At 38.0% G+C, this 26,103-nt stretch overlaps 1 protein-coding gene across 1 annotated transcript in view; it reads left to right on the top strand.

Moving 5' to 3' along the window:
* LOC148407777 (partitioning defective 3 homolog) overlaps window positions 1-26,103 on the top strand; it is a 217,593-nt gene that overhangs the window by 91,769 nt on the left and 99,721 nt on the right. Inside the window, exons 12-15 of the mRNA XM_088402015.1 lie at window positions 241-369; window positions 7,884-8,072; window positions 8,183-8,353; window positions 18,440-18,578. Coding sequence (XP_088258141.1) covers window positions 241-369; window positions 7,884-8,072; window positions 8,183-8,353; window positions 18,440-18,578 — 628 coding nt within the window. The remainder of the gene's footprint in view (window positions 1-240; window positions 370-7,883; window positions 8,073-8,182; window positions 8,354-18,439; window positions 18,579-26,103) is intronic.

The raw sequence follows: 26,103 nt of genomic DNA, 5'->3' as shown, positions 1-26,103 counted from the left end.
GCCTCGCCAAAATTGCTTTCTTGTCAGAACAGTAACAAGCAGTGCATTTTCCTATGTACTCCATTGTACCTCTCCTCAAAACTAAAAAATAAGAGTCGAAAGAAAAAGGATCTCCGAGAAATGTCACGGATTCCTCGTGAGATCTCGTCCCATCCCTAGTCATCACCCTTTTGAACCTCAGATGTTTTGGAGCACTCGTCTTGCCTCCAATGTGAGTTCCTTCATGTGTGTGTGACGCAGGTGGGTGGAGTAGACTTGAACGGCAAAACTCAAGAAGAGGTGGTGGCTTTGCTCCGCTCTGCACCAATGGGTGGGATCGTCAATCTGTTGGTCAGTCGTCAGGAGGACCCTCTGCTACCTCGAGAAGTGGTCAGTACACACGTACAAACACTCCACACCTGCTGATGTGCTTGCAGACATCCCCTTGTAACTGTACATAGTGGTGACTCACTGGTCTAGTGATCAGGCTTACACAGATACAGTCTTAGGCACGCTCCTCACACGGCACACCTACCACACGCAGGGTGACTTTGACTGTCACACACCAGATGGTGAGGCTGCTGCCCTCGTCCAGTCTGGCCTCCACGGCCCTGACAGCAGGCTGAGTTGTCAGAGCACCTTGGCAGACTAGAGGCCCCTGATAGCACAACCTCACTCCCACGCTATACTCAGTGCGGCATCTGTACTCGATCAGTCACATCTCACAATGCGGCCATTAAATGTATATTTAAGAAACCAGTTCGATTTCTCATGAGCGGCTGTCGAATAATGTCAGCAACGTGTGTGACGTGCAACATGTCACTTCATACATGGATTCCTACCACGCGAGTGCTTCTCCTAACTCCTCAGGCATAAACGAATTAGAGAGGAGCTGTCACGGAAAAGACAGTCGAATAATCTCTTTGGTCTTTGTTTTCTCTCGGCCAACTTTTCCAGGCTGAGCTAGAATGTGAGTTATATTTTTCATTACTTTCCTCAGGAGATTAGCCTTTTCTTCCGCTCACCCTCCCTGTTATTTGTCCTCGCTCTTTCTGTTACACATTCCGCAGTACTGCTTTCACAAATCTCAATAATCCCTACAAGTATGTTCATAAAAATCAGATAAGGAGGCCAAAGCCCTGTCAGTGACAGTTATTGCAAAAAATGGTGGAAAAGCAGAGTGGGTAATTGCTATATGTGTGTGTGCGTGCGTGTGTTTGAGCGAGAAAGCAATTATGCTTCAAACTGTAGCATGTGTTTCATGCCTGACAGTCACACACTTGTAAGTTTGCTTTTGTCTGATTGACACATACCTGCCTATGTTAAACATTAATGCCAAAACTTCCTCTGTATCGTTCTTTTGAGATTCTATTATTATTTTTTATTAACAGTGCCTTTGTGCACCCCAGCGGAATTATCTCACACTCCCAGCATGTTTTGGTTATGACTTCAATTACCATGGGGGGGGGGGGGGCATATTTATATATTCATTTATTTTTCTGTTTTTTATTTTAAAAATAGTTGTCAGTGACATTGTATTTTTGCAGGGGAAATGTTTTGTCAAGTACATGTAATGCAAGTTGAATCTTTTCCGAAAATGACATGAGACCTGGCGCAATTTTAACGCTTGTTCTCAACCGGTGATGCCGAAAGTGGGTCTTAAGAAGACAATTTAGATTTGAACTGTGATTTTAAATAACTCTGTACTTTTAAGTATACTTTTGCATCTTCTAACATTCTTTGTACTATTTGGGACGCACCATCCAGTAAAAGAGATGTACATGTGCTTACTTAAGGTAGGATTACAACAGTGGGTAAGAGTAGGGTCGCCCATCTGCAGATTTGAAGGTTAATCCATAAAGACGAGAGAATGACACACTTAAAAAAAGACATTGTCATTTCAATGGGGTGTGCGTAGTCCATTCCAGCACTCCTGATTCTGAAGGTTGTGGACGGCCTCCTTTAATATGGCAACACAGAAAAGTTGAATACTGATTAGACAAAAAAGAAAATCCAGTTATTTAGTTATGTATTTTTGAAGATCCAAACATGTATTTTCATAAGTTGCAAATGTTGTTACATTGTCTTTATTTTTCAGTCAATAATGCTAATGTACCATAGTGCAGGAACGTGTGTAGTTGTGTAATTCTGCAATTGTTTTGCTTTAGCTGGGAAAGTCTCCCCCTCATTTTATTTTATAATAGTTTAGGACCCCCCCCCCCCCCCCCCCCCCCCCACACACACACACACACACACACACATGCATGATATGGGTTTGCTGATTCATCACTGATCTTACGCTTTCATCATTCAGTGTCCCGCATGACCTATTTTTTTTAAACATGTTCATTGTCTGAAAAGTGTTGAACAAATGGGTTTGATGAGTCTCTGTCCTAAAAGTGTGGCCCTCATAAGAGCAATTAAACAGTACATTAAAATCTCCTTTAATGATCATATCACACTTGTCACTGATCCATTAGTAGCTATATCTGCCAAGCAATGAGAATCTTAATTGCACAATTAATACTAGTCTCTGATTGATGTGACAAATGAATATATTGCCTCCGTGAATGCTGGGGATGTTTCAGACAAACGTATGACAGCTATGTTGATAATTATAGCAGGCTAATGGCTTGTTTCATAAGTGCCAACCTTGGTGGCCTGGTTTAAAATCCTCCATATGTGTTTAACAGCTGCACAGTGATTGGGGAAGATCATTGCAATAAATAATCATAAATTCACCCTCATAGTCACTTAAATTACTGTTCAAAGAAGAAATAAGGATTAATTCAGAATGTTGTTGCTGTACCCTACATCAGTGGTTCTCAACCTTTTTTCAGTAATGAGTGAAATATTTTTTCATTCAAGTACCCCTTAACCAGTGCCACGTATATTGGGGTTTAAAAAAAAGAAAAGAAAAAAAGACTTAAAACATGCAATCAGTGTCTGATTTATAAAACTTTAGAACCTTTCAAACTTCATTTGTATTGGTCCACAAAAGAATAATCAACGCAGTCAATCAATACAAAGTGTCAGACCTGTTCTAAAAAAAAAAAAAATACAGTAAAATAAAAAATATATATATATAAATAAATATCTGTCCTAAGAAAAATATTAAACAACAAGTGTCCTGTTTTGGAGTTACAATAGAGATCCGTTCACAAAAATAAATTATTACCTTAATTATTAATAAATATTTGTCCACAAAAAATAATCAACACAAAGTGTCCGACTTGTTCTCAGAAATAAATATTGATGAGTAAATATTTATCCACAGAAAAAAATAAATAACATAAAGCATCCTGTTTTGCGATTACAGTAGAGTGCTCTTCACAAAATAAATTAACTTAATTATTAATACATTTGCCCCCCCAAAATAATCAACAAGTGTCAAACCTTTTCTCAAAAAGACATCATTATAAATAAATATTTGTCCACAGACAAATGTTCAACTTAAAGTGTTCTCTTTTTCCTATTTGAGAAAAAAACAAAACTGCATAGTAAAAAAAAAGGCCTGTCACTTTGAGAGCACAGGCATGAGATAGTGCTAAGTGTGACTTGACTTGGTATAATACAGATATAACCCCCTTCAAAAAAAAAAAAAAATCACATCTTTGGTGTTAATATAATTAGAAGAGACTTATTGTGGTGCGATGCCTCTTGCCTCAGTGTTCTTGTTAATTAAGTGATAGAGACAGAACATTTATTTTCCCTTCCAGACTGCTGAATAAATCAATGTATTTTGGCTTTGCAAAAACCTTAAAGAGACATCACTTAGTCAAATTACAATGTAGCAATAGTACGAAACAAGAAGATTCTCGAAAGTCGTATTAATCTTAATGAGCAAAGTAATCTATGACTTGATGGCAGTATTCCGAAAAAAATAATTGCATGTTTAAATTGTCTTTCACTCAATGACTAACAATGCAAACTACTTGAATGATGGGGTTGAATTATTAGGAAGATGTAAATCCCATTTTGTAACATTGGTACAATCCACTGCAGTAGACTCTTCAAACATTAATTTTACCTTTGAAGGTCATATATGATTTAAACAGTATAAGAGGAGGAAAAAAAAACTTTGTTCCAAACCTGGCTATTGATCGTATGATCAAAACATCAAAAATGCTTTAAAATGAAACCTACACAGACATGTTTCCATATTTTTAAGATTTTTTTTTCTACTGCATTATTTTTTGGCAATGTGATCAATCTAGAGGGATACAAAACATGCTCTGTCATGATTAAAAATAATCCTTCCGTGTTGTTAAGACAATATCAGCCTATCCCATGATTTCTAAACGTGAAGTGTCATTGCCACCTGTTTTCGTTTAGCACTTTTCAGCAGCTGTTTTATAATTATGTTTGCAGTCAAAGACTACACTGCAGCACAATCCCATGCTGACAAACAAGGTTGTTAAAGGCCACTTGTGGCGATGGTTACTTTTTCCCAGAAGAGGATTCAATGTGTCTCAACAATACGTAATTGTACCGTGATACCATATTTTCAACAGCCGCTATCTCCAGATGAGGAACATTGACGTCATAGTTTGCAGCTATTATTCCACCTTGACCAACACCCCCCCGTCATCAGCACCTCAGTTTACCTCAGTTTACCCTTAAAATATTTAAATCTTCTACCAGCTTGTCGCCTTCATGCTTTTGAAACTTCCACTGTACCTTAAAATCTTGGCTTTGCTTTGTCTGCTTTGCATAGTATCGCAATCCTTTGTCAGAAAATATTCGACTGCCTAAAGGAATTTGTGTGACAATACTCATCACACATTTTGCAATTACACCCATGGCTGACTTCTTTTAGCCTCTTTGAATGTATTTCCAATGACCTTTATGTCACCAAATTAGGCCAAGTGTGGAGAGAAGTTTCCAGCAGTGTTAATTGTTTTAGGCATTGAGGTGCAGAGAACTCCGATTTGTGTTTGAAAAGAATTAATTGTGATTCATTTGCCTGTTTCCCTCCTCCTAGTAGCTTTTGCTTCCTCGCACCTGTTCAGCGCACCTTCCCTGTTCGCATGTGACGAGTGAAGTCAGGTGGAAACAAAATAAAAAGGCCAATTAAGCAAGGGAAGGAGGTGTGTGTGTGTCTGTCTGTGTGTATGTGTGGGTGGGGGTGTAGACTAATGAAGAACATTTTCATGTATTTGCCTCTCTTTGTTCAACTCGTTGCATGTCACCGCCTCTATAAAAATAGAACTACATTAATCTATAAACGTCTCGGGCTTAATGTTACTTAGTATGGGAGTTAGCATATTCTCTTTGTCTGCGTGTGCATAATCAAATACGGGCATTTTTACATGGACACATTGACAGCAAAGCTCTGATTTTTATAGATTTTCCCGTCTTTCGGACTACGAATCTGACATTTTGCCAATGATTGTAGCTCTTACGTCTACTTGGTATTTAGAAGGCAGTCCTCATTAGATACTCCATGGCAACAAGGGAGTTTTGAGCCAAGGAAACCACAAACTGCAATTCTCTTCCCGGCGATTCACCATTCCACCAAGTTCTATGTGATGTTGTTAGATGTTGTTGTTCCTGTTCCCTGTCCAGCCAGTCAAACAACGCGTTTCTGAGGTTGTAGTATCCCGGTCGTTTTGGGCCGGGTTGAATCGACGTAACAGGCCCTGTCAGGCAGCCTGACATACTCATTCTAGCCGAGCAGCACTTTTTTCCTGTCTAATGAAAATGTTTCACTGCTCTCTCATCCTCCGCCTTGGCCCGCTATTCCCGGAACACTGCTCTGAGTGGGCGGTTATTCTGTCATCATTGTGGTGTGTGTGTGTGTGTGTGTGTGTGTGTGTGTGTGTGTGTGTGTGTGTGTGTGTGTGTGTGTGTGTGTGTGTGTGTGTGCTTTCAAGCACTCACACACCTTAAAAACGCGAACTAATTCAGAATGTGATGTTGTTTTATCGCTAAACAATACCTGCTGATTGAAAGGGAATGTTTGTCTCCGTATTTAATTTAAGTTTATTGCTAATAACAATAATAATACTAATAATAATGATGATGATAATAAAAAATACATTTAGCTTAACCCATAAGATTGGTCATGTGAGGAGCAGAATAGTGGACATGAGTAGCCTTCTTCACCACACAGCTGGTGAAGAAAGCTCAGCAGCACCTGCACTTTCTGCAGAGGCTGTGGAGATTTGGTATGTCACCAAAAAGGTTGAGGAGATTTGGTATATCTCCAAGGGCCCTCAGCAGCTTCTAGAGTTGCATTGTTGAGTCCATCCTAACCAGCTGCATCACTGTGCGGTACGGCAACTCCACTTCTATGGACCTGCAGAGACGGCGTCCAAGATCACCTGAAACTCTAACACGGAGTGTTCTGTTGACTCTATTCCCGTCATGCAGAACTAGTAGAATAGTAGACTCAGGAACCCTTTCTTCCCTTTCTACCATGAGACTCCTCAACAGCCATTAGTAGCACAATACAGCTGATAATATCATGCACATACGCCTCATACAGCTGTGACTATGCCAAGACCATGCACCTATTTCTGAATGTTTGCACTATTTATACTGCACCTTTGGCACCATTTGTAAATAGCTGTACTGTACGTAACCAATCATGCACACATACACTCTATCTGAATCTCCATGCACACCTGCGCATTACTGCGAGTGTTCTGCGCATTGTTGTTCGTATTTGTACATAATTTACCTACTTACGGTTTATACCTGTGCTCTGTTACTTGTTGTTGATACCTTGTCTTAACTTTGTACCTACTTTAGGACAATTTTATGGACAACAAAGTAAGAATTTCATTGTACGTTGAAACTTATTTCAACACTTTGCACATAACAATAAACACTTTGACTTGGTTTGAATTTAGACCAAGGAAAAGACAAAGTGGGAAAGTACAAAGTCTTTATACACAAGAATCTAAAAACCACAAATAGGCTTGGAAACTAGCTTCTGAAGGAATATAGGAAATTATGTACTTCTACTCCTACTATTACTAAAACTCCTACTTCTGCTGATAATAAGTATATTAACTGAAAAGATGTTCACATCTACCTAATACAGTGAGTGTTAATGAGGAGCAAAATCAGGATCCAGAAAAAGATAAGACATGGAAGTGGAAAGTGAGAAAGTAAGAAAATTCATTAGAATCCAACATAACCGCCAACTCCAAAAAGTAGATGCAGAAAATCGACTCGGACACTGGGCCCGGAAGGAAATTGGAAACGCAGTGGGATTTATTGGATTCCAGTGTTTTGTGGGTCAGATGGTACACAAAACCCCTCTGTTGGGCAGTACATATCTGTGCAAAATGAAAGGAAAATAACAGAACAACAACAAAAAATAGCAACAAAAGTACCCAAAACAAAACAAGAGGGCTATCTGGTGGCATTCAAAAGAACTTTCACCTGAATGCACTGCTGCATCCTAATAACTCCTTAGCCCATGGAGGAAGAAAAAAGACACCTTATGCTCTGTTTTTCCTCCTCCCTGTGCTTAACACTTTATCCAAGCAGCTGTGAGGGGCACACACCTGGCGGCCATCCATCTGGCGATGTGCGAGAGTGCATGTCTGTGTGCTGATACGAGTCCATTTAAATAGGTCTTGCAGTGAGGTCTCTGGGGTTGATTGTGTTCACTCCCATTAATCTTCAAATGGACTTTATCTGGCCCATCACGACATCTCAGAACTGCTCTCTTGCTCTCAATCTGCAAGTATGGCACAGAAGCACAATACATTCTGTGACTTTAGACTAAGGCGTGCACACACATAAATACAGCCAGTCTAGTTTTGTCCTGATTTTGACCCTTTCCATTTCAGGATGTCAATGATTCAGTTAATGCATTGTTTCATAAGATTCAAATTACATCAAGCTTGATCTATTAAATTTTTCCTATTTTTGTTTTTGTTTTACAGCAGCAGGGGGATGATGAGCTGGTGTTGACCCCTGATGGCACGAGAGAGTTTATGACCTTCGAAATCCCTCTCAATGACTCTGGTTCAGCGGGCTTAGGGGTCAGCGTCAAAGGTAATCGGTCCAAGGAGAGCCACTCCGACTTGGGGATATTTGTCAAATCCATCATCAATGGAGGTGCTGCTAGCAAGGCAAGTAACACCTCCCCTCTCTCGCCTTGCAACATAAACATAAGATAAAAGGCTGTGCTAAAATTATTGCCATGTGGAGATCTAACAATCTTTTGGGCATTCATCTGCAGGATGGGCGTCTTCGTATAAATGACCAACTCATTGCAGTCAATGGGGAGTCACTGCTGGGTAATACCAATCAGGAAGCAATGGAAACGCTACGCAAATCCATGTCGGTCGAAGGGAACAAACGAGGAATGATCCAGCTCATCGTAGCCCGACGGGTGGCCCAAAACACAGCGGTATGAAATGAGAGTAGTGGTCATATTTCCACTGCATAAATGACACTTTCTTTCTTATGACTATAGGCCTTAACCCTTAATCCATCTCACTGTAGATTTCGGGGCTGTGAAATAACTAAGGGATAACTTTAATGTGGCGGCCACAAAACCATGCAAATCTTCAAACATTCTCATTTCCTGTGGGAGATAGGTGATCGCGGCTCGAATTTATTTCCATCCTCAGTGTGATTTACTTGGGCCACATTGGGCCTTTGATCTGATATCTAGGAAACCCTTTGGCGAGTTATGATTGACAGGTTTTCTGAAAAACACTGCAGGATATACCGATAGAGGAATATGTATTCCACCTGGGTTTGAGGTAAGTGTAAGCAAATGGTCAAGAATATTGGTAGAAGGAAGGGTATCTTGTTTTTTTATAGACTTTTTTTAATCTAGTCTTTATTGTGCTGTATTATAAATGATATGTACAAAACAATAACATACCAAAAATTTCAGGAGGCCATTTGCCAGAAATTAACCACATTTTACGGATATTTTAAACACTCATTATGTCTAGCAGCAATCATCTGCATCCATACCCTTTAAAGCAACTCCTTGACTCGCAAAATGCGGAGCGTGTTTGTACTTTCTTTTTCCCATGACATTTATATTAACTTCCCATGCAAACCTCACACTCAATCCTTCTAGAAAACCTCAGCCTGCAGGTTTAATGAGTGCTATCACTTAAGTCCAGTCACTCACGTGTCTTTTTAACTCTTGAGGCATATTAACATTAGACAATGGTCCCTGTTATAAATGTGGAAAAAAAAATAAACATTTAAATACTTTTAAATTTTGGATTAGACAATGTTTCAAAAAAGAAAAACTTACAATAAAATTCCTCACCAGCATGAAAAATGTAGACATTATTTGCATGAATTCATTTACATTTCATCATTGGTTTTGACAGGAAGATGCAGGGCAAAGTGAAAGCTGGTGTTCAATCTGACATTTACTTCTGCATTTCCTGCAGCGCAGCGATGGCTCTGCTGAAAGCTTTGTATCAGTAATCAGTTTGTTACGAGGGTTTTGGCCATTAAAATCCAATTAGAGACGACGACTCACAGGACTAGTGTCTTCGGGTAATTTGAATATATGCCACCATGAATATATATATATATATATATATATATATATATATATATATATATATGCTTAGAGCTAAGCAAAATGAGTCGGTTGAGGATTTAAGATCAGGTGAACCCCCAGTAAAAAAATCGTCCCCCAAACAACCAACATCCCCATCCACAATTCTGGACCCCCGGCCAGCCAGATAGTACATGGCGACCCAGCACCAGTTTGCCGCTGTCACCCAGCAGAATGGGACTGAGCACTGGAGGCCACCATTGAAATGAATCAGATCCATCACTGTCTGCAGGGGATAGGAGCCAAGCTGCACACACTAATGCATCAGAGGGGGAACCGGCGACGGGTGCAGCACATCCAGGCTGCTTCATTCCATGAAAATTACACTGATTTCATCATTGCTCGGTCCTGCAGGCTAAACTATCACATGTTCTAGAGCAGAGCAGTGTAACGTATCTTTCGAGTTTATTTATTTATTTTTTTAGGTAGACAGTAGAATAAACATGCACAGACCTAAATGTATCCCCAACTAGCCAGTATTCGAATATTCCTGAACTAGCTGAAGATAAAACAGGATTCAAAATTAAAAATTGAAAAGAAAGACAATGGCATATTAATCTATGCCATTCTTTTTTCTTCATCGTGTAATCTGTTTAGGTTTCAGTCACTGTCATACACACCGGGGCATATGAACCACAGACACACACTTTTATCTCTGCTAGATCTCCTGCAAAACAATTATTTTCTCTCTTGTAGCACGTCTTTGAAAAGTATCCTCCTGCCCCAGATAGTACGAAAGATGATTGGTCAGCGACAACTTGTTTGAAGCAGTGTAATTGCATGGCAGCTTCTTCATACGACCTAATTTTTCTTTCTATATCTTTGTTCTATTAATGTGCCGTCACATGTGTTATTGTTAGAGCTCAATCCAGAAGAAGTAATTTTCATTCCATTTATTATAATGCCGCACAGCTTTAATGTTCCTAACTTTCATGTGAAACTCATATCACTGATCTTTTTTTTTTAATTTTTACATACATTTATCCTCAATTCAGCATAACTGAAAGTATTGTGGCTGTGAAACCAATTTATTTTTGCTCTTGACTGAAATCATTTGGATAAAATATGCAGCATTAAAAACAACATATTGCGTTTGAATTCACGTATTTTTCTTTTGAGCAAAAGTATTATATAGCATGTGACTGACAGCTGTGTTTAGTTGTCCACAGAGGTCCTATTACCTTCTCACGTCAACCCTTGAACAGAAATTCTATTCTCATTTTGATTAGGGTTTTGAACTGTGAAAATTGCATCTATACTTGGAACGGTTGTACACTTTATAACCGTGAAATTCTGTTGGTGGATAACAAACAAGCAATTGCGAAACAGAAACCCGGAAAGCCAATTAGGGCAGTAAATTTAGTCATAGACAACATAACCATTTTAATGATCCTGAATAACCAAATTACTGGTCTACTAAGTTACATACATTGGGGGAAAATGAAGAAACACAGCATTAACTGATTAACGGAAACAATAATACTAAAAAAATCCCCCAAACGACCTGTTACTGGCAGATGCAACCATCAAAGGACAAAAGTAAAGTTTTCTCAAAGACAATGAAAAAAAAAGGCTTCATCAGATGATCCAAACCATCTATAGAAATTCAGAAACAAATTGAACTAAAAAATACACAGAAAGATTTAGTCTGCAAATTTAAAGAAATGTGCAGTCAAATTGCCTTTAAAAATGCCTGTAAATATTTTCATTCATCCAGCACGTGTTATGTCAGCATCACAAAACTGTATTTAATTCCAGATGTGTAATATTTTTCTTTTGATGTCAAACCCAGATGTTTTCTGTCGACAGCTAAAATAAATGAATCCTTCCTGGACAATTGGAGGGAAGTGTTTACTGTATATGACTCATACCATTGTTAATGAAACATTCTTGGATGTTGATTAAGTTGGACTGCATGACTGTAATGCTTTTTGTAGGCCCATCTAGACTATTTTTGTATAGAGTATAGAGAAATGGATTTGCTGGACTGATAAAATAAATGAACAATGTACTCTGAATGACCTAACACCATAAACAAGGTCACACCAATATCAAACATTAATTTAGCAGTGCATTGACTAATTGAAACTTAGTTTTAGTCTTTTCAATTCTGTTGTGGCAAGATCCCATCCTCCTCGCTGGACGAATTAAGATGAAACGGCGTTGCTATTTTAGATGTGAGTACAGTAACCCCTGGTTACTTTGCACCTCGCCTATCACACCCTCAGTGCATCACAGATTTTTTTTTTTTTTTGGGCTGTCACCTTACAGCAGGCATAATACACTGCAGCACTCCCACGCTCAATCTTAATCTGTGGAGTCTGAAGCGCAAATACACAATTGTGTTCAAATTAAGACACGTTTGGGTCCCTTGTCCATGAAAAAGAGGGGTTACTGTAAATCTTTATTAGTTTCCCAAAAAAGTGGTAGAGAACGAATGTAGCAAGTTTGACTTAAAGTCTCTAAATCAAAGATCTTCTCATGCGAATGACTGGTAGATCACGATCAACAATAATGGGCACTCTTAGACCAACCCAATCACTAATTGAGGAATTAACTGCTTTAATGAATTTGTTGGTTATCTTAATGAATCAGTCTGATTGTCCTGTCTTCTATAAAATAAGTTTCAGTTGCATCTGTTTTTGTCTGTCACACAGCCACACTTCATGTTCCTTCTGGGTATTATTGATATTAATCACGCATGTATCTTTCTGAAAGTGGACAGGCTTATAATGAATATACTTCATGCTGGCACTGATTTGAAATCGACCGCGCCACGTCAAGCCGTGTCTGTCCGCACATTTGCAGTGTCATTTAAGCCACAGATCTTTGGCACTGACAGGCATTATTGACAAACTGACTGTATCTACTTTTTGTCTACCACTATTACTCACGGACTTCAACATTGCATACAGAGAGATCCATCAACCCACATGACTGTGGTTCTGGACGTTTACAAATAGCATTCAATATCACATAACAACATTTGTTATGCCATGTTTTACGAGCTGCAGGTATTTGTCACAAAATCTGGGCTGAAAAGGACTAAAGCTGTACTAAATTAAGCTAAAACTAATTTTTATCTTGGGCCACATTGTAATTGTAGTTTCTGCCAGAGGCCCGTAATGACTGTGAAGTCAAATAAATGTTAAGTGCGCATGTCCCACACTTACCAAAGTTTTGGGATCAGAGGCTGGTAAAAACAGTATATATAATATATATATATATATATATATTTCAAATTATTTATTTATTTATTTATTTATTTATTTATTTATTTATTTTTTCCCTGTCCTCCCAAGTTTTTAAAAATTGAAGACAATTTACAAGTTTGGCAATTTCACAGGCTACACAAAATGATGTGACATGCTGCACCCGGGTTTTAACACCTTTACTATGCACAATATATACTTTCAAATGTCACAAATAATTTCAAATACAAAGCACAATGATAAACGGGATATTTATAAATAGCATTTTTCCTAGTTCTTTTAAGAATAGTTGTAAATGAATGCTAACAAAGAAAGAAAGAAAGAAAACGCTAGTGCCATTGCCTTGTTTGTAATGCACTCCAATAGTCCGGGAGTCAGTCAGGGAACGCTTATGTAAAGAGACAAGGAGGAAGGAAGTTGCTGGCCCTAACAAAAGACGTACTCTTGGACAAGAAGCCGATCGATAAATCCTGGAGAGAGCTATCAATCAAAACCCTAGTCTAGTAATTTATGGTTTTATTAGTATTGAGCTGACCGCTACTGCTGGAGAACCTAAAGCCCTTAGATGCTGGCTAACAGGGAGGCAAAATTCCTGATGTGGCAGTTTTTATGCTTTCCCCCTTCAAAAAAATAGTAATAATGAGAATACCTTTTAAATGCATTCAGTATGAAGGGAAAAAAAAGAATTCAAACAGTACATCCGTCAAAGAAGTTGCGTGAAAGCCCTTTTTAGAGGTGGCTCCTGGGAAATGAAGTTTGTATTTTCGTGGTGACATTGTTGTGGGAAGTAGAGGAAGTAGCTGAAATACAATTCTCGTGCTGCCGCCCCTTGAATTTCCAGCCCGCTCTCCGAGGACTAACTCGTTTAGGAGCAGCGAGCGAAACTCAATCGGACCAATTGCAAAATAATATATTGAATCTGGTGGTTAAGTGGGCTTCTTGGCCCCTGTGAATGACACTGGTGAAATTTTAGTATCAGATAACGGAGCCAGAATTGTCTGTAGGTGTACTGTACAAACAAAAACAAACACACAACAAAGTATGGCACAATTTGCCAATCATGGCCCTTCAAACATCGGCCAAATCAACAGTGGTGTCATTATTTATTACACTTAAATCTATACCATGACCTTATATCCTTCAATATGTATCATGAAATTTGTTCATAAGCTCATTTTGTGGACCTGTCATTCAAAACTAGGCAAATACTGTTTAAATGATTAAGAGCAATGATTAAGAAAGCAATTCATGGAAGTTGCACAAAAAAGTTACTTGGATCATTCTACTTCTTTGCACACAGCCTAAAGTATGTTTTAATGTTTAAAATACAGAATATGTTAAATGACTCCTGTGCAACTACTAGTAACAAACACATGTTAAGAATTCATGTCCTCAAAACTTCATAATTTGTGCCACGAAATGCATTCTTTTAATCTTTTTTTTTTTCCCCAATAAATTTATGGTTTGACGCCTCCTATTTTCAGGTATTAGGTACCAGACCAGCCCGTGAATAGTGAAAATCAGCAAATAATTACCACCTAAAGAAATGCATTTGGGGGGGAAACAAATGTTATTTAACTCATTAAACATTTGTATAATTATATTTTATCAAAACAATGTGGGACAATATTCTCAGTTTTCTCAGACCTATGGCGCCTAACCTAGTAAAATATGGCCTCGGCAGTGAAGAAAAAAAAAACAAAAAACGATGTGAATGTTTCATTCATAGGTGCAGTTTCGTTACACTTGTGTGATTTTCATTCTCTTCTCCCTTCGGTAAAATTTATTGTAATCAGTTTGGGCCTGGTAGCATGTCAAAACAGATTGTATATGTTTAGTGTATAAATGGTATATGTTATTGACAATTTTAAAACTATACTGAAGAAGCAGTTGTTGGACTGTGAAATGTATCCCAAAAATGTATTCAGGCATGTCCTACTGTTGTGAAAAGTTATTGTGTCTTTGTTAGTAGATGGTTTTGTTGATTTGGGCAAATGGCAAAGTTTTGCTAAGAAGCGCTAAATGTGATAAAGGAAAGAAAGTGAGGTATCCGCCTGTAGAGATGTGGCTTGTGCCTGTGGCAAGATGCGGCAGCTTAAGTCTGTAATTACAGCATTATGGTGGAGGTGACTGGATTAGGGCTATGGCAACAGGCTGAAGCGTGGATAGGAGGCCAGTAAATGGCAACAGACTTGACATTATTAGCCTTAGGTGACAGTTTAAGACTCTCTGTCAACATTCCCTTTCCTCCCCCTTGCTGCAACCGAAGGTCAGATAGATGCTGACAGAGAGGCCAAAGCAATTTATGTATGAGTTTGCATTTACAGTACTACAAATATTGCCGCAGAGAAATACAAGAAAAACACATTATACAGCCATACATAAGCACGTGCAGTCACACTTCTCTTGGCTAATCTCTTGGCTAATCTGATCATAGTGAGCTAATCACACTAACAACTAGATTTAGTTGGCAAAAAGATGATCATATGACTGGCGTGAGAGACTTAACGCTAAAAAGGTCTTTGATAAACTCTGTTATATAGGAATTAAATCAGTGGAATGATAACACCTCAGATCGTTCCATTTTTTCTACATCAAAGGGCACAATCTCCACAAAATCTACATTCGTGCAGCAGATAAGTAAATTTTGTTCAACTTGAGTCCTCGATATATAATTTTTTGCTCAGATGTAAAGTACCATGTTTGTCAGACAGGACGGTGAAAGTAAATTGGAAGGAATATGAATTAAAAATGACATGTACCTGTTTGAAAGCAGTGATTTTTGAAAAAACACTAAAGTCGTTTAACCCTTTAGGTACCAGTAAACTGTAAACGTTGCTGGGTGCAATTCTGCTACTTTGGCACTTAAAGGGTTAAATGAGTGTTGTCTGACTAGGTCAGTATAATCTTTGCAGATTGGGAGAATTTTGGTGAAGGAACCTTGATTTATTTGGGTTTTTCACTGACCATTTTGGTAGTTTTAGATTATTCCCTTGATGAATATCAATCATCTCATATCATCATCGTAGAAAGCCAGGCCCTGGTTTTATGCTCTATACCTCTCCTTACATAGTCTATTTTAATTATAGTGTTTGCTGGCCATCCCCACCCGCCATCACAGCTCCAAAATTAACGAGAAAAAATTCCACTTTCGGCAAACAACCTTTCAGAGCCTGAAGTTGTGGCAAATTGATGCTTTTGAAATATAATGCAATCATAGAAGGGGTCGTCATGGATGAGACCTAAATGTTTGATTACGACTCTGGCATAGTAATGCTTGCGGTTTAAGCTCGTATAGAACTCTAAGTTATTTCAAACTAGCTACACAAAATAGAGCTGATCGTATTTAGTTTTTTTTTTTTAATATGGAGATGCCTTCATGAAGTATGTTTGATCTGACATTTATGATAATAGTTATTCTGGTGTTCCTACCTTTTCATGAGTCTCCTCGCATGCATTTGTTTTTTTTCCAAATCAGGCGTCAATCAGTGTGTCAAGCATGTGAAATAAATCTTCATTGTAGAAATTTCAACACAACTCATCCTCAACCCTCTCCGGCCACATCCTGTATTTATGACCACTGCTTTTCATAATTGTTTATATATATATATATATATATATATATATATATATATATATATATATATATATATATATATATATATATATATATAATATGCATTGACCCCTGCATTCATTTAATGTGCACAAACTCAATGCCGTCCTTTCTTTACTTCCATCAATGGTGTTCAGCTAAAGTGCTTTTTTTTCAAGCTTATTTAAACCACTCCCTTTTATTAAAAAGCCAATAAGTCCCAGTTGGCTTGTACACATCTCCAATCTCTAGCCAAGTTGTGCCACTCCCCTGAGAGTCCAACATGGAAGCACTCATAATGTAGAGGAACAGCAGATCATGCAAATCACAACTTTCATCACTGTATATGCCAAAGATTCTTGATCTCACTTCTTTTTTTTTTTTGTCACTGTGGCATCTGCCTATTACTCTTGTCTGTCTTGGCTGGAAGCCATAAAAAAATGTTGGACATCAAGAGTGACTTATCAAGAGACTCCTGGTTCAAAGCATGTTTGAGTTATAGAGTCAAACTGAGTTTGAGTATCAGTCTCTAAAAATATTCTATACAGGTACCTTTTTTTTCTCTCAATAATTTTTGGCAGCTCTTATGACATTTTATCCATCTGCCAGACCATTCAGTTGTGTTTTTTGTGTGGTATTTCTTTCAAACTGGAAATGATACCAAAAATATGTACTAGACCACTTGGCATTAACTCTACATGCCAAACAATGTCTGAGTGTTTTTACAAAGAGAGTTTTTTATTGGAAAAAATATTAATATCTATGCCGCTTGTCTGATGAAGGACTTGGATGTGCATTGACTTGTACTGTAGGGTAAGTATCAGGCCTACACATTGGCCACATGACAAATGTCACTTGTTCCGGATTTATTGTTTGAGACAGCTGCCAATCGACCCACGGGAAATCCATGGAGTTTTTATCGGCTTTTGGCCAGCTCAGCTCACTGCAGGAACCGTTTCACACTGCTGAGCCAGAAAATACTGACACAAGCTGAGATCGCTCCCTCTGACATGATTTTGGAGAACGGCGTTTTGTCAGACAGTCAAATGAGCACTTTCATGACATGCACAATGATGAGTTTAGATTAGACAAAAAAATTCTGATTGCTCTTGCACTTTGACTAGCGCAGCGCTTGCATGGATCATTATACTTTGATCATTTAGGGGACATATTATGGAAAACTGGCGTTTAAATGATCGTGGGCAAATAGATGGGTTTCTGTCATTCTTTAAACGACCAAGTAAATTTACTCTTACTCGTTTAATTTCAAAATCATGTCTCAGAATAATTGTAACAATTTACATTATACATTTGCAACAGTGAATATAACTGCGTGCAATGAAGAAATGCTTTTCCACGAGAATGGATGCACTGCTTGCAATGAAACAATGCGTGCTATGAGAAGGTTGCCGTGAGAAGGTTGCTGTCTGGAACTCTGCCGTGGGAAGGATGACTAGCCTGATCAAGCTTGGGCCCAGTCAATGAAACTTGGCTTGTTATCGACAAAATATCTTGCTACACTTGTAATAATCACACACACACACACACACACACACACACGCACACAGAAAGACACATGTATTGGGTTATGGCCATGTTGTTTTTAGGGCAGGAATCTTTATGTAAATTAGGGACTTCTAAAATCAAAAAGCAAGGGTTCAGAGAGGCTGCTTTATAGTGCAGTAGAATTGTATTTGTGCAGTCCTTCTCTGTTCTCCTCATGCATGAGAAAGAAAGAAATGCCTTTTCTCCTTTTTTGGGTATAGTTTCTCACAAATGAACTTGATATCATGTCTTTGATCAATTAACACATTTTTTTTTACCTTGTGATGCAATAGTACCCATACATTTTCAACACTTTTGTCAATGTAGAGTTGAGTTTAGAGTCTAATGCATATATGTAGGTGCAAAATTATTTTGATATTTTCCTTAAATACAATAAATCGACCCTCTACTCACTTATGTACAGAATACCTAGTCAAATCTGTCTTCCATTCTAATGGCTGGTATGTCAATGAATCAACAAAGTATTATATAATGACGGGGCATGTAGTATACCTAAGCTTCATACTCGCCTGTTTTTGTTTTCGGTAGGATTTCCCCGGCGGGCACCCTGTCAATTCTTCCAGGCTTCAAGATAACCATGAGCGCCGGATCTCCCACTCCATGTATGAAAGCATTGAGGGCTTTGACCACGTTTCCACACCACTGCCAAATTCAGTTGGACACATTGGTAAGTCATGGTCATATACACTTTTATATAATGTTTCTGAAGTATAATTTTCTGTTACATATTTACACTCAATTTCAGCCTCTTCCCGAGCTTCCATGACAGTCTAAGCTAGCTTTTATTAAATCCCCCAGTATGCTCCCACAACCTTATACACATAGCCCAGCGTCTCAAGGTACACACCGCGTTTCACCATCCAAGCCCCAGAGGGATTAGCGTCAGTGCTAATCTCCTCAGCGTTCACTCCACTGCTGACTGGTTTCACTCAAGCCAACTCCCAATCTACCCAGCTGACATCAACTGGCTGACATCTCAGCTCTTTGGGTGTATTGGAATTGGCAATTCAATCCACCGCCAGTCACTGCTGTCATCTCACTATCGACGCACCTTTCACATGCATGCACTCAAGCTAGGTCAAGGGAGGGTCTATTTTGATGGAATAATGGAATGAAGTCCATTTTTTTATCTACTCTCATCATCCTCAAATTATGCTTTGCTTTGTCTCTTTTTCATATTGCTCAATGTTTTTTGTCGCCTTCATTCATCTCTCGCTCCCTGCCTATTCTAGTTTGAGCCCCTCTTGAGGCACTTGACACTGCGCCAGCTACGCTAAGCAAATGGGGTGACATTGTCATCGGTCAACGATCTTCACCTTTTTGCCATCCCACCCTTCTCATTTGTACGCCGATCACACACACACACGAGTTCAGTCCGAGTGGTGCCACTCTGCTACTGATGATATGAGATCAGAGGCTGTGTCAGGCAGAATCTTCTGATGGTTAATTAAGCTTCCAGATCAATAGGCCTGACATTGACTCCGTACCTTTGACACCTCATCTTTTTTTTTTTTTTTTTTTTAAGCTAGTCTTTCATCTGTTAAATAAATGAAATAAATCCAAATTGATTAGGTTTTCTTAGCTTCTCAATTTGGTTATTTATTCCACTGGCTGTTCTGACACTGACTTGTGTGAGTGTTGCTGTGATCAAAAGCGGCAACTGCGGTCACACTGTGGGCAAAAAAAAAAAAAAAAAAAAAAATCTGTCCATTTGAAACTTCAAGGGTGCTCATTTCATCCTGCAAACTCACAGTCAAATGGGTCAAGTGGAAAAGTTTTAAGAATAAAGATGGGAATCTAACTTAAAACTGTAAAGTTCACATCACCACTAAAGCTCAACACCTTTTAGATCTGTGAATTTTTTTACTGCAAGTGAAAATGTCTGCTTCTTCTTTGTCTTCAGGCTGATTCTATGCCATGCACTCATTAACTCACGCAGACTGGCATTGACAGGCCTTCTTTGTTATAATTTAGGCTTGGGAGACACAGTTAGAATTTAAAAACGCAGAAATATATAATTCATTTAGGGTGCCATTCATTCAACCGGACAGCTATATTTATTTTTTTATATATATATATATATATATATATATATATATATATATATATATATATATATATATATATATATATATATATATATATATATATAAATAATTGCGTTATCTGCTGCTAGTTTAACACTTTTCCACTGTATTCCTCTGAATATTTTTTTGTTAGAAAGCATTTCCAAGCATCAACCTTCATACTGACTTGTTAATATCCAATTAAAATGTTTTGGTCTATTGTAAAATTAACAGAATCGTTCCAGTGCTTTTGGATAGTTGTGTAACCAACGTGTTAAAAGTACAATTAAAACAGTTGGATCAACTGATCATGATCATGTGACTCATCGTCATAAATACCGATATTAAATTTGATGCTTTGCTAGTCTATCTACCAATATGACACATTGTATGGCTTGGTGTGTGTGAGGTGTGACAGTTATGGTTGGGGGTGCAGATGCTAAGATGTGGCTTTGCAAGGTTATAAAGTACACGGCCGCTGGGCCTTGACTGACAGCTGGTGTGTAGAGCTGGTAAATTATCACTGAGGCTTCTCACTTTTGCTTGGATGGTTTTGGGTCGTACGCATCCAGCTGCATGCAGTCTAGACTGTATAGCAAGTTGTGCATGGTTCAAACAGAATCATAGAAGAACTTTGCTTGCTTTTTCCTCCATAACTCTGAGCATGATTTTTATTTTTTTCTGATGTACTTCCTGCAGAGCCCTTGAAGTTTGTCACTTTTTACAAACTGACACATTCACTTGAGAACATTCTGATTTATTGCAGTTTAGCTTACCCGCTTCTTTTTTGTTTGATGAAACAAAGGGGGCATTAAACGGGGCAGAACATGGTTGACTGCCTGCAGAGTTGGCTCAACAAGTTCCTCTGATTTTTTTTTTGTTTGAGGATGGTTTGGGGTGGGGGGTCTTTGTCTTAAATCCTAAGACCGAAGTATCCACGCTGATAAACATGACACGTTTGCGTGTCTAAATCAACAAATAAGTTGATTAATGATGATGTCGCAACTTTTGGGAGATGACTGGATGAAACTTTTCCCATCAAAATCAAGCTTAGCATGCTCTCTGTGCCTTTTTTGGATCTTACAAGATAGCTCTCAAAGCTGGACTTCAAAATGGCAAATGTCGGTTCTTTTTTTTTGTTTTTTTTTGATTAAAACACACACACACACAGACACACACACATATATATATATATAGTTATATATATATATATATATATATATATATATATATATATATATATATATATATATATATATATACACACAGTATATATATATATATATATATATATATATATATATATATATATATATATATATATACACACACAGTATATATGCACATGCTACTCTTGAACTTGTTTTCTGCGTTTTACAAGTTTTACAAGTGATAACATACATATTTTTCTAAAAATTCATCCTTTTTTTAGAGCATTTTTTTTTTTTTTAAAGTCTAGTGTGTTATAGTGTATCACATGCGGAAACAAGGACTAGGGATCTAGTCATATTGTATTACCAGTGCTTGTTGAGCAACAAGCACCCTCTTGGCATTGCATGGAGGATGAAGGCGGAAATCTTGACGGAGGCACTATAGCTTGCTAGGAACAATTACAAAACAAGAATTTTTTTTTTTTTCATTTTTACTAAACATGGTACACATTTCTTAATCTACCAAATATTCAATATTTTGTCAAAAATAAAATATTGTTTCCAATCGAAAAACAATATACAGCTGTAATTTTAGTATAACGGTACTGTGACACTGCGTTATCTTTGCTCATGGTTATCACCATAGCATAGATATTAGTCACAATCTAATATCGGTCCATGCATAGAGAGTATTTTTGTGTGTTGTGTATCTATAAATCACACACAGCTCGATATGAATAGTCAAAGGCAATCCAATTCCCAGTTTTCTCAGTAAACCATGTGGTGCTGTGATATTGTCAGCTTGGTCGTCACTCATGCACAAGGCTATGGGCTGAATCCATAACGAGCAGGGGGTGAAGTGCAGTCTCTTCTGATTGACTCTTGGCTCAAATTAAACGAGTTTTTGCCAATTTAGTTCGATTCTTTCTTTCTAACCCGCAACACTTTTGCCTTTTGGGGAGTGTAAGGACAGGACTTTCTTTCTTTTTGAGAAAACAGGGCAAAATCGTGGCTGTGGAGAAGAACTATAAAGTGGAGTGAAATTTCCAGTGTGCACACAGTGTGACAGTGACAGCCAGGCGAGGATGCAAAGGTTGTTATCACACCCGGCTTTACCTTCCGTTCTGTCTGACTGAAAAGTGCTGCGAGGTGTCAGCTCCACATGCTGGGGTGAAAATTGAAGCCCGAGATCCAACACTGTTTGTTAATGTGACCATTTGGCCAGGCTTTCGAAGCAAGCAGGGTGTGGGAGGGTAGAGGCTGGTGTAGGTGGGAAGGAGATGAATGAAAATCTTGTTGGCAACATCTTCCTGTGATGTAGCGTGCATGTTCACTTTTCTCATTTCTCCCATATTGAATGGCTCGAACAGGAACTGTTGTAGCAACTGTCCTGAGAGATCCAATCTCAATTGTTAATCACTGTTCCTTCTGTCTGTGGCTTCGATGGATGAAAGGTCCTGCACTGCAAGCTATTTATTATGCTAAAATATACTGAGAATCCAAATTTTTGACCAGTAAACTACACTATTGTCCATTGTTAGCAACATTTGTGTAGTGTTTAGTGAATTATCCCATATTTACATTTGTCTTTTGACCATGAGCAAAATACATGCAAATGGAATTTTAAGAGAGAAATTCATTGAGCGTGTGAGCATGGTTTGGGAATTAAAAACTAATGCCACTCTGTACATTGTTTATATGTGCACTACTGGATGAGGATCACATCCTATGCAAGCCAAGTGAAATACAAATAGTATTTCTGACTTTTGTATTCTTTTTAAAATGTTTAATATGCATGGTTGAGTTCTTCAAGAGTGATCATAAACATTTGTAATTTGAACCTCTTTTAATGTTAAACAATATTTACATCAATGAATTTAACTCGTTCACTGTCACACACACACACACACATATATATATATATATATATATATATATATATATATATATATAATGTGTGTGTGTGTGTGTATGCAGTTTGAAAAACTGAAAAGTATTGTGCAATAATTATTCAAATTTTCTGTCTTTATTTGTGAAGCCTTAAATCTGTCAAAGCTCAAAAAGTCCAAAAAAGGTAATACTTTTGAAAGCTACTTCATCAGTGAAAAATCCATTTTAATGGACTGGCAGTGAGTATGTTAATAAAATACTAATATGATAAGAGTGTAACAAGTGTAGGGCTTGGCAGCGATCTGCAATCTCAGTGTTTTTTTTTTTTTTTTTCCTAAGCAATAAGAAGAAATTAGGTTTCAAATATGAAGCCGAGCATGAATACAAAAGCAATACAAGATTAATAGTTTGATGTTGCTGTGTATCAATGTTATATTCTGAGCCAAATGAAAAATGTCACTCAACTAAATGTTCAATTCAAACACATTGATGACCAAATCCCGCATGGAACATATGGGAGCACTGTTAGAATATTGCCTGAGTCTCAGGGCATCAGTTTTCACCAGTGTGTACTTAGTGAAATTACCCATTCCGATACATGCCCAGGACTGATCGCAATGGCAGCATGGGTTAACAAATGACCCCTCCATCAATCTGATCAATAGGCTATAAAGCACCTAAGATGAATAAACCACAAGGGAAGAATAAGAGCAGAGAGCAGAAAGTAGAAGTATATGTGATGGACACAGATGGAAAAAAGAAGATGGATCCGCTCTATTAGTGTGACCTCTCACCTCAGAGTTCAATGTCTCATTGGGGCAGCACCATGCTTGGAAGGCAGAGAAACAGAAGAGCAAATCGCTGATTCATTGGAATGGATGTAGACAGGTGGTCATTCTGGCCACGGAATACATTTGTCTGTCTGCGCTTGCTGCCAAAGGGAGGAAGAACATTTCTGCTTCAATATCACTAAATAGCTTCCGCACAGCTGACCACAACTGGCCTGAAGGCTGCGTGTGTTTCAGTGCAGTTGGAAAAACTGACTTCCACTTCATTGACAGTAAAAGAAAAAAAAAAAGAGTAAGAACATATCATAGGTCTTTTAAAAGTTCCAAAACCTGAACACTTGTTACTGACCTAAATTATATTTCAAGAAGTGAAATGCCTCAGTGTGACACAAAGTCACGTGTTAGAATGTGGATTGAGGTGTCCTATTAGCACCTCAGTTTCTCCAAACACTACTGAAAGTGATAATAAGTCACCTTTCCGTCTGCAAATCATGCCAATAAGTAAAAATGAGCTCTAGTTTCTGCATCATGAATCGCGGAGCCTTTTCCAACACTAACTTGACAGCAAACTCTACAAACTGGCCCAGCTTCTTTTAAATGACCTACTGTATTTTGCCGCAAATCTGCATTTTATACATTCATATTGTTGGTATGGTTGTCGGGATGCTTAAAAAAACTAAACAAAAACAAAAAACTTTGGGGCATGTACAACTACATTGGCATCTTTGTTGGAAAAGTTTAGCAGTGGTTAAAAGAAAAAAACTCTTTAGCACATTTACCACTTCACAATTATGAAATCCGTACTCCAGCAAGTGCAATATAATTCTGCTATTGTAATTCTGACAAAAGCAGGAGTTGCAGCGTCTCTAATTATAATCATCTTTCAAAGCATCACCGCACCACTTAATTATACCTGTTTCTTTTGCCACATGTTATTTAACTGTATTATTTTTGCAGAATGAACAGGATTAAAGGTACATTTATTTTTCATGGATTTTTTTCGCCCAAGTGTATTCAGACTTTAGTATTAATGGAATTAATTAGTCACTGTCGGGCATATGCTTTGCTCTGATAAATGTGGACCACAATAACATTTCAAACAAATAATGATATTGAGTATGTTATCAATGTCTAGCGGAACTGAATCCACTCACCCAGACAGCTCAGTTTCAGCAACTGCCTGAGGTTTTTGACTGGTGTTCTTGCTGATTTACAGTGCTCACAAATTCAATTACCCAAGGTTCCCTGTCAAGCCGCCCAAGTGAAAAAGTCCTACTTTCACCTTTGCAATGTTGGCAGACATTTTAACTTACTTTATGTTTTGTTTGCAACAATGATGCCAAGTGAGTGGAAGAGCATGTCAAGGACACAGACAAGTACCAACTCTATTACTACTACTTGGAACAAAACTCAGAAATTAGACTCAAAAAACACGACTAAAAAAGTAGACTCATAAACTAGACCCGGAAAACGACTCAGATAACCAGACTTGAATAACTACATAAAAAACAAACAAACAAACAAACAAAAAAAACTTGTTACTGAATTCAGACTGATAGCTACACTTGGAATCTAGACTCAGGAACTAGACTTGGAAGAAAACCACAAAGACAGCTTGACATGACATTGTGAGAGTTCGACATCTTAATGAGAACCTGGCATAGAAAGTTGAGACATTGCATGACAGTTGATACGTTGAGGAACAAACCAATCATAACAGTAAAAATATGACCCGATAAGACAAAGGTGACAAAAACATAAAAATGACAAAACTGGTCAACCCAGCACACACTTTCATTGACAAACGACATGATTCAAACATAACAAAGAGGCTTGTGTAACCTCAAATTACTCACATGGCACAAGACATATAATGTTCTGCAGGTCAGTTTGGGTAGAACTTTCTGAAAGTCAGTTGCATCCTCTGCACAGCTGTTTTGCATCTTTATTCCCTCTTTATTAGTTTATTTTGTTCCAGCAACACACTAAACTGAATTATACACCTGAAAATTACTTCCATAACACACATCTGTCATTAGTTGGCACTCTCTGAAATTAAATACCTGTTTGAATCAATCGGGGGTCTTGGCAGGGCAAATATTGTTCTCTGCTGTTTGCAACTACACAAAGTTATACCTCAGCCATTAAATCATCAAAATGTCTCTGATAGTGAAAACAGAGCATTTTTAAAAGCTTTTGTCTAATTGTAATCAGATGTGTGCTTGAACTCTAATCTTCTTTGCCTTCAGACTCGAAAGCGTCTTTTGACGCATTTTACTGAGACAATGGCCTGATAA

Source organism: Hippichthys cyanospilos, chromosome 19, assembly GCF_059441005.1.
Source record: "Hippichthys cyanospilos isolate Australia breed blue-spotted pipefish chromosome 19, RoL_Hcya_1.0, whole genome shotgun sequence".
Taxonomy (NCBI): Eukaryota; Metazoa; Chordata; class Actinopteri; order Syngnathiformes; family Syngnathidae; genus Hippichthys; species Hippichthys cyanospilos.
The sequence above is the reverse complement of the archived record's forward strand: the minus strand, read 5'-3'. Positions and strand labels throughout refer to the sequence as shown.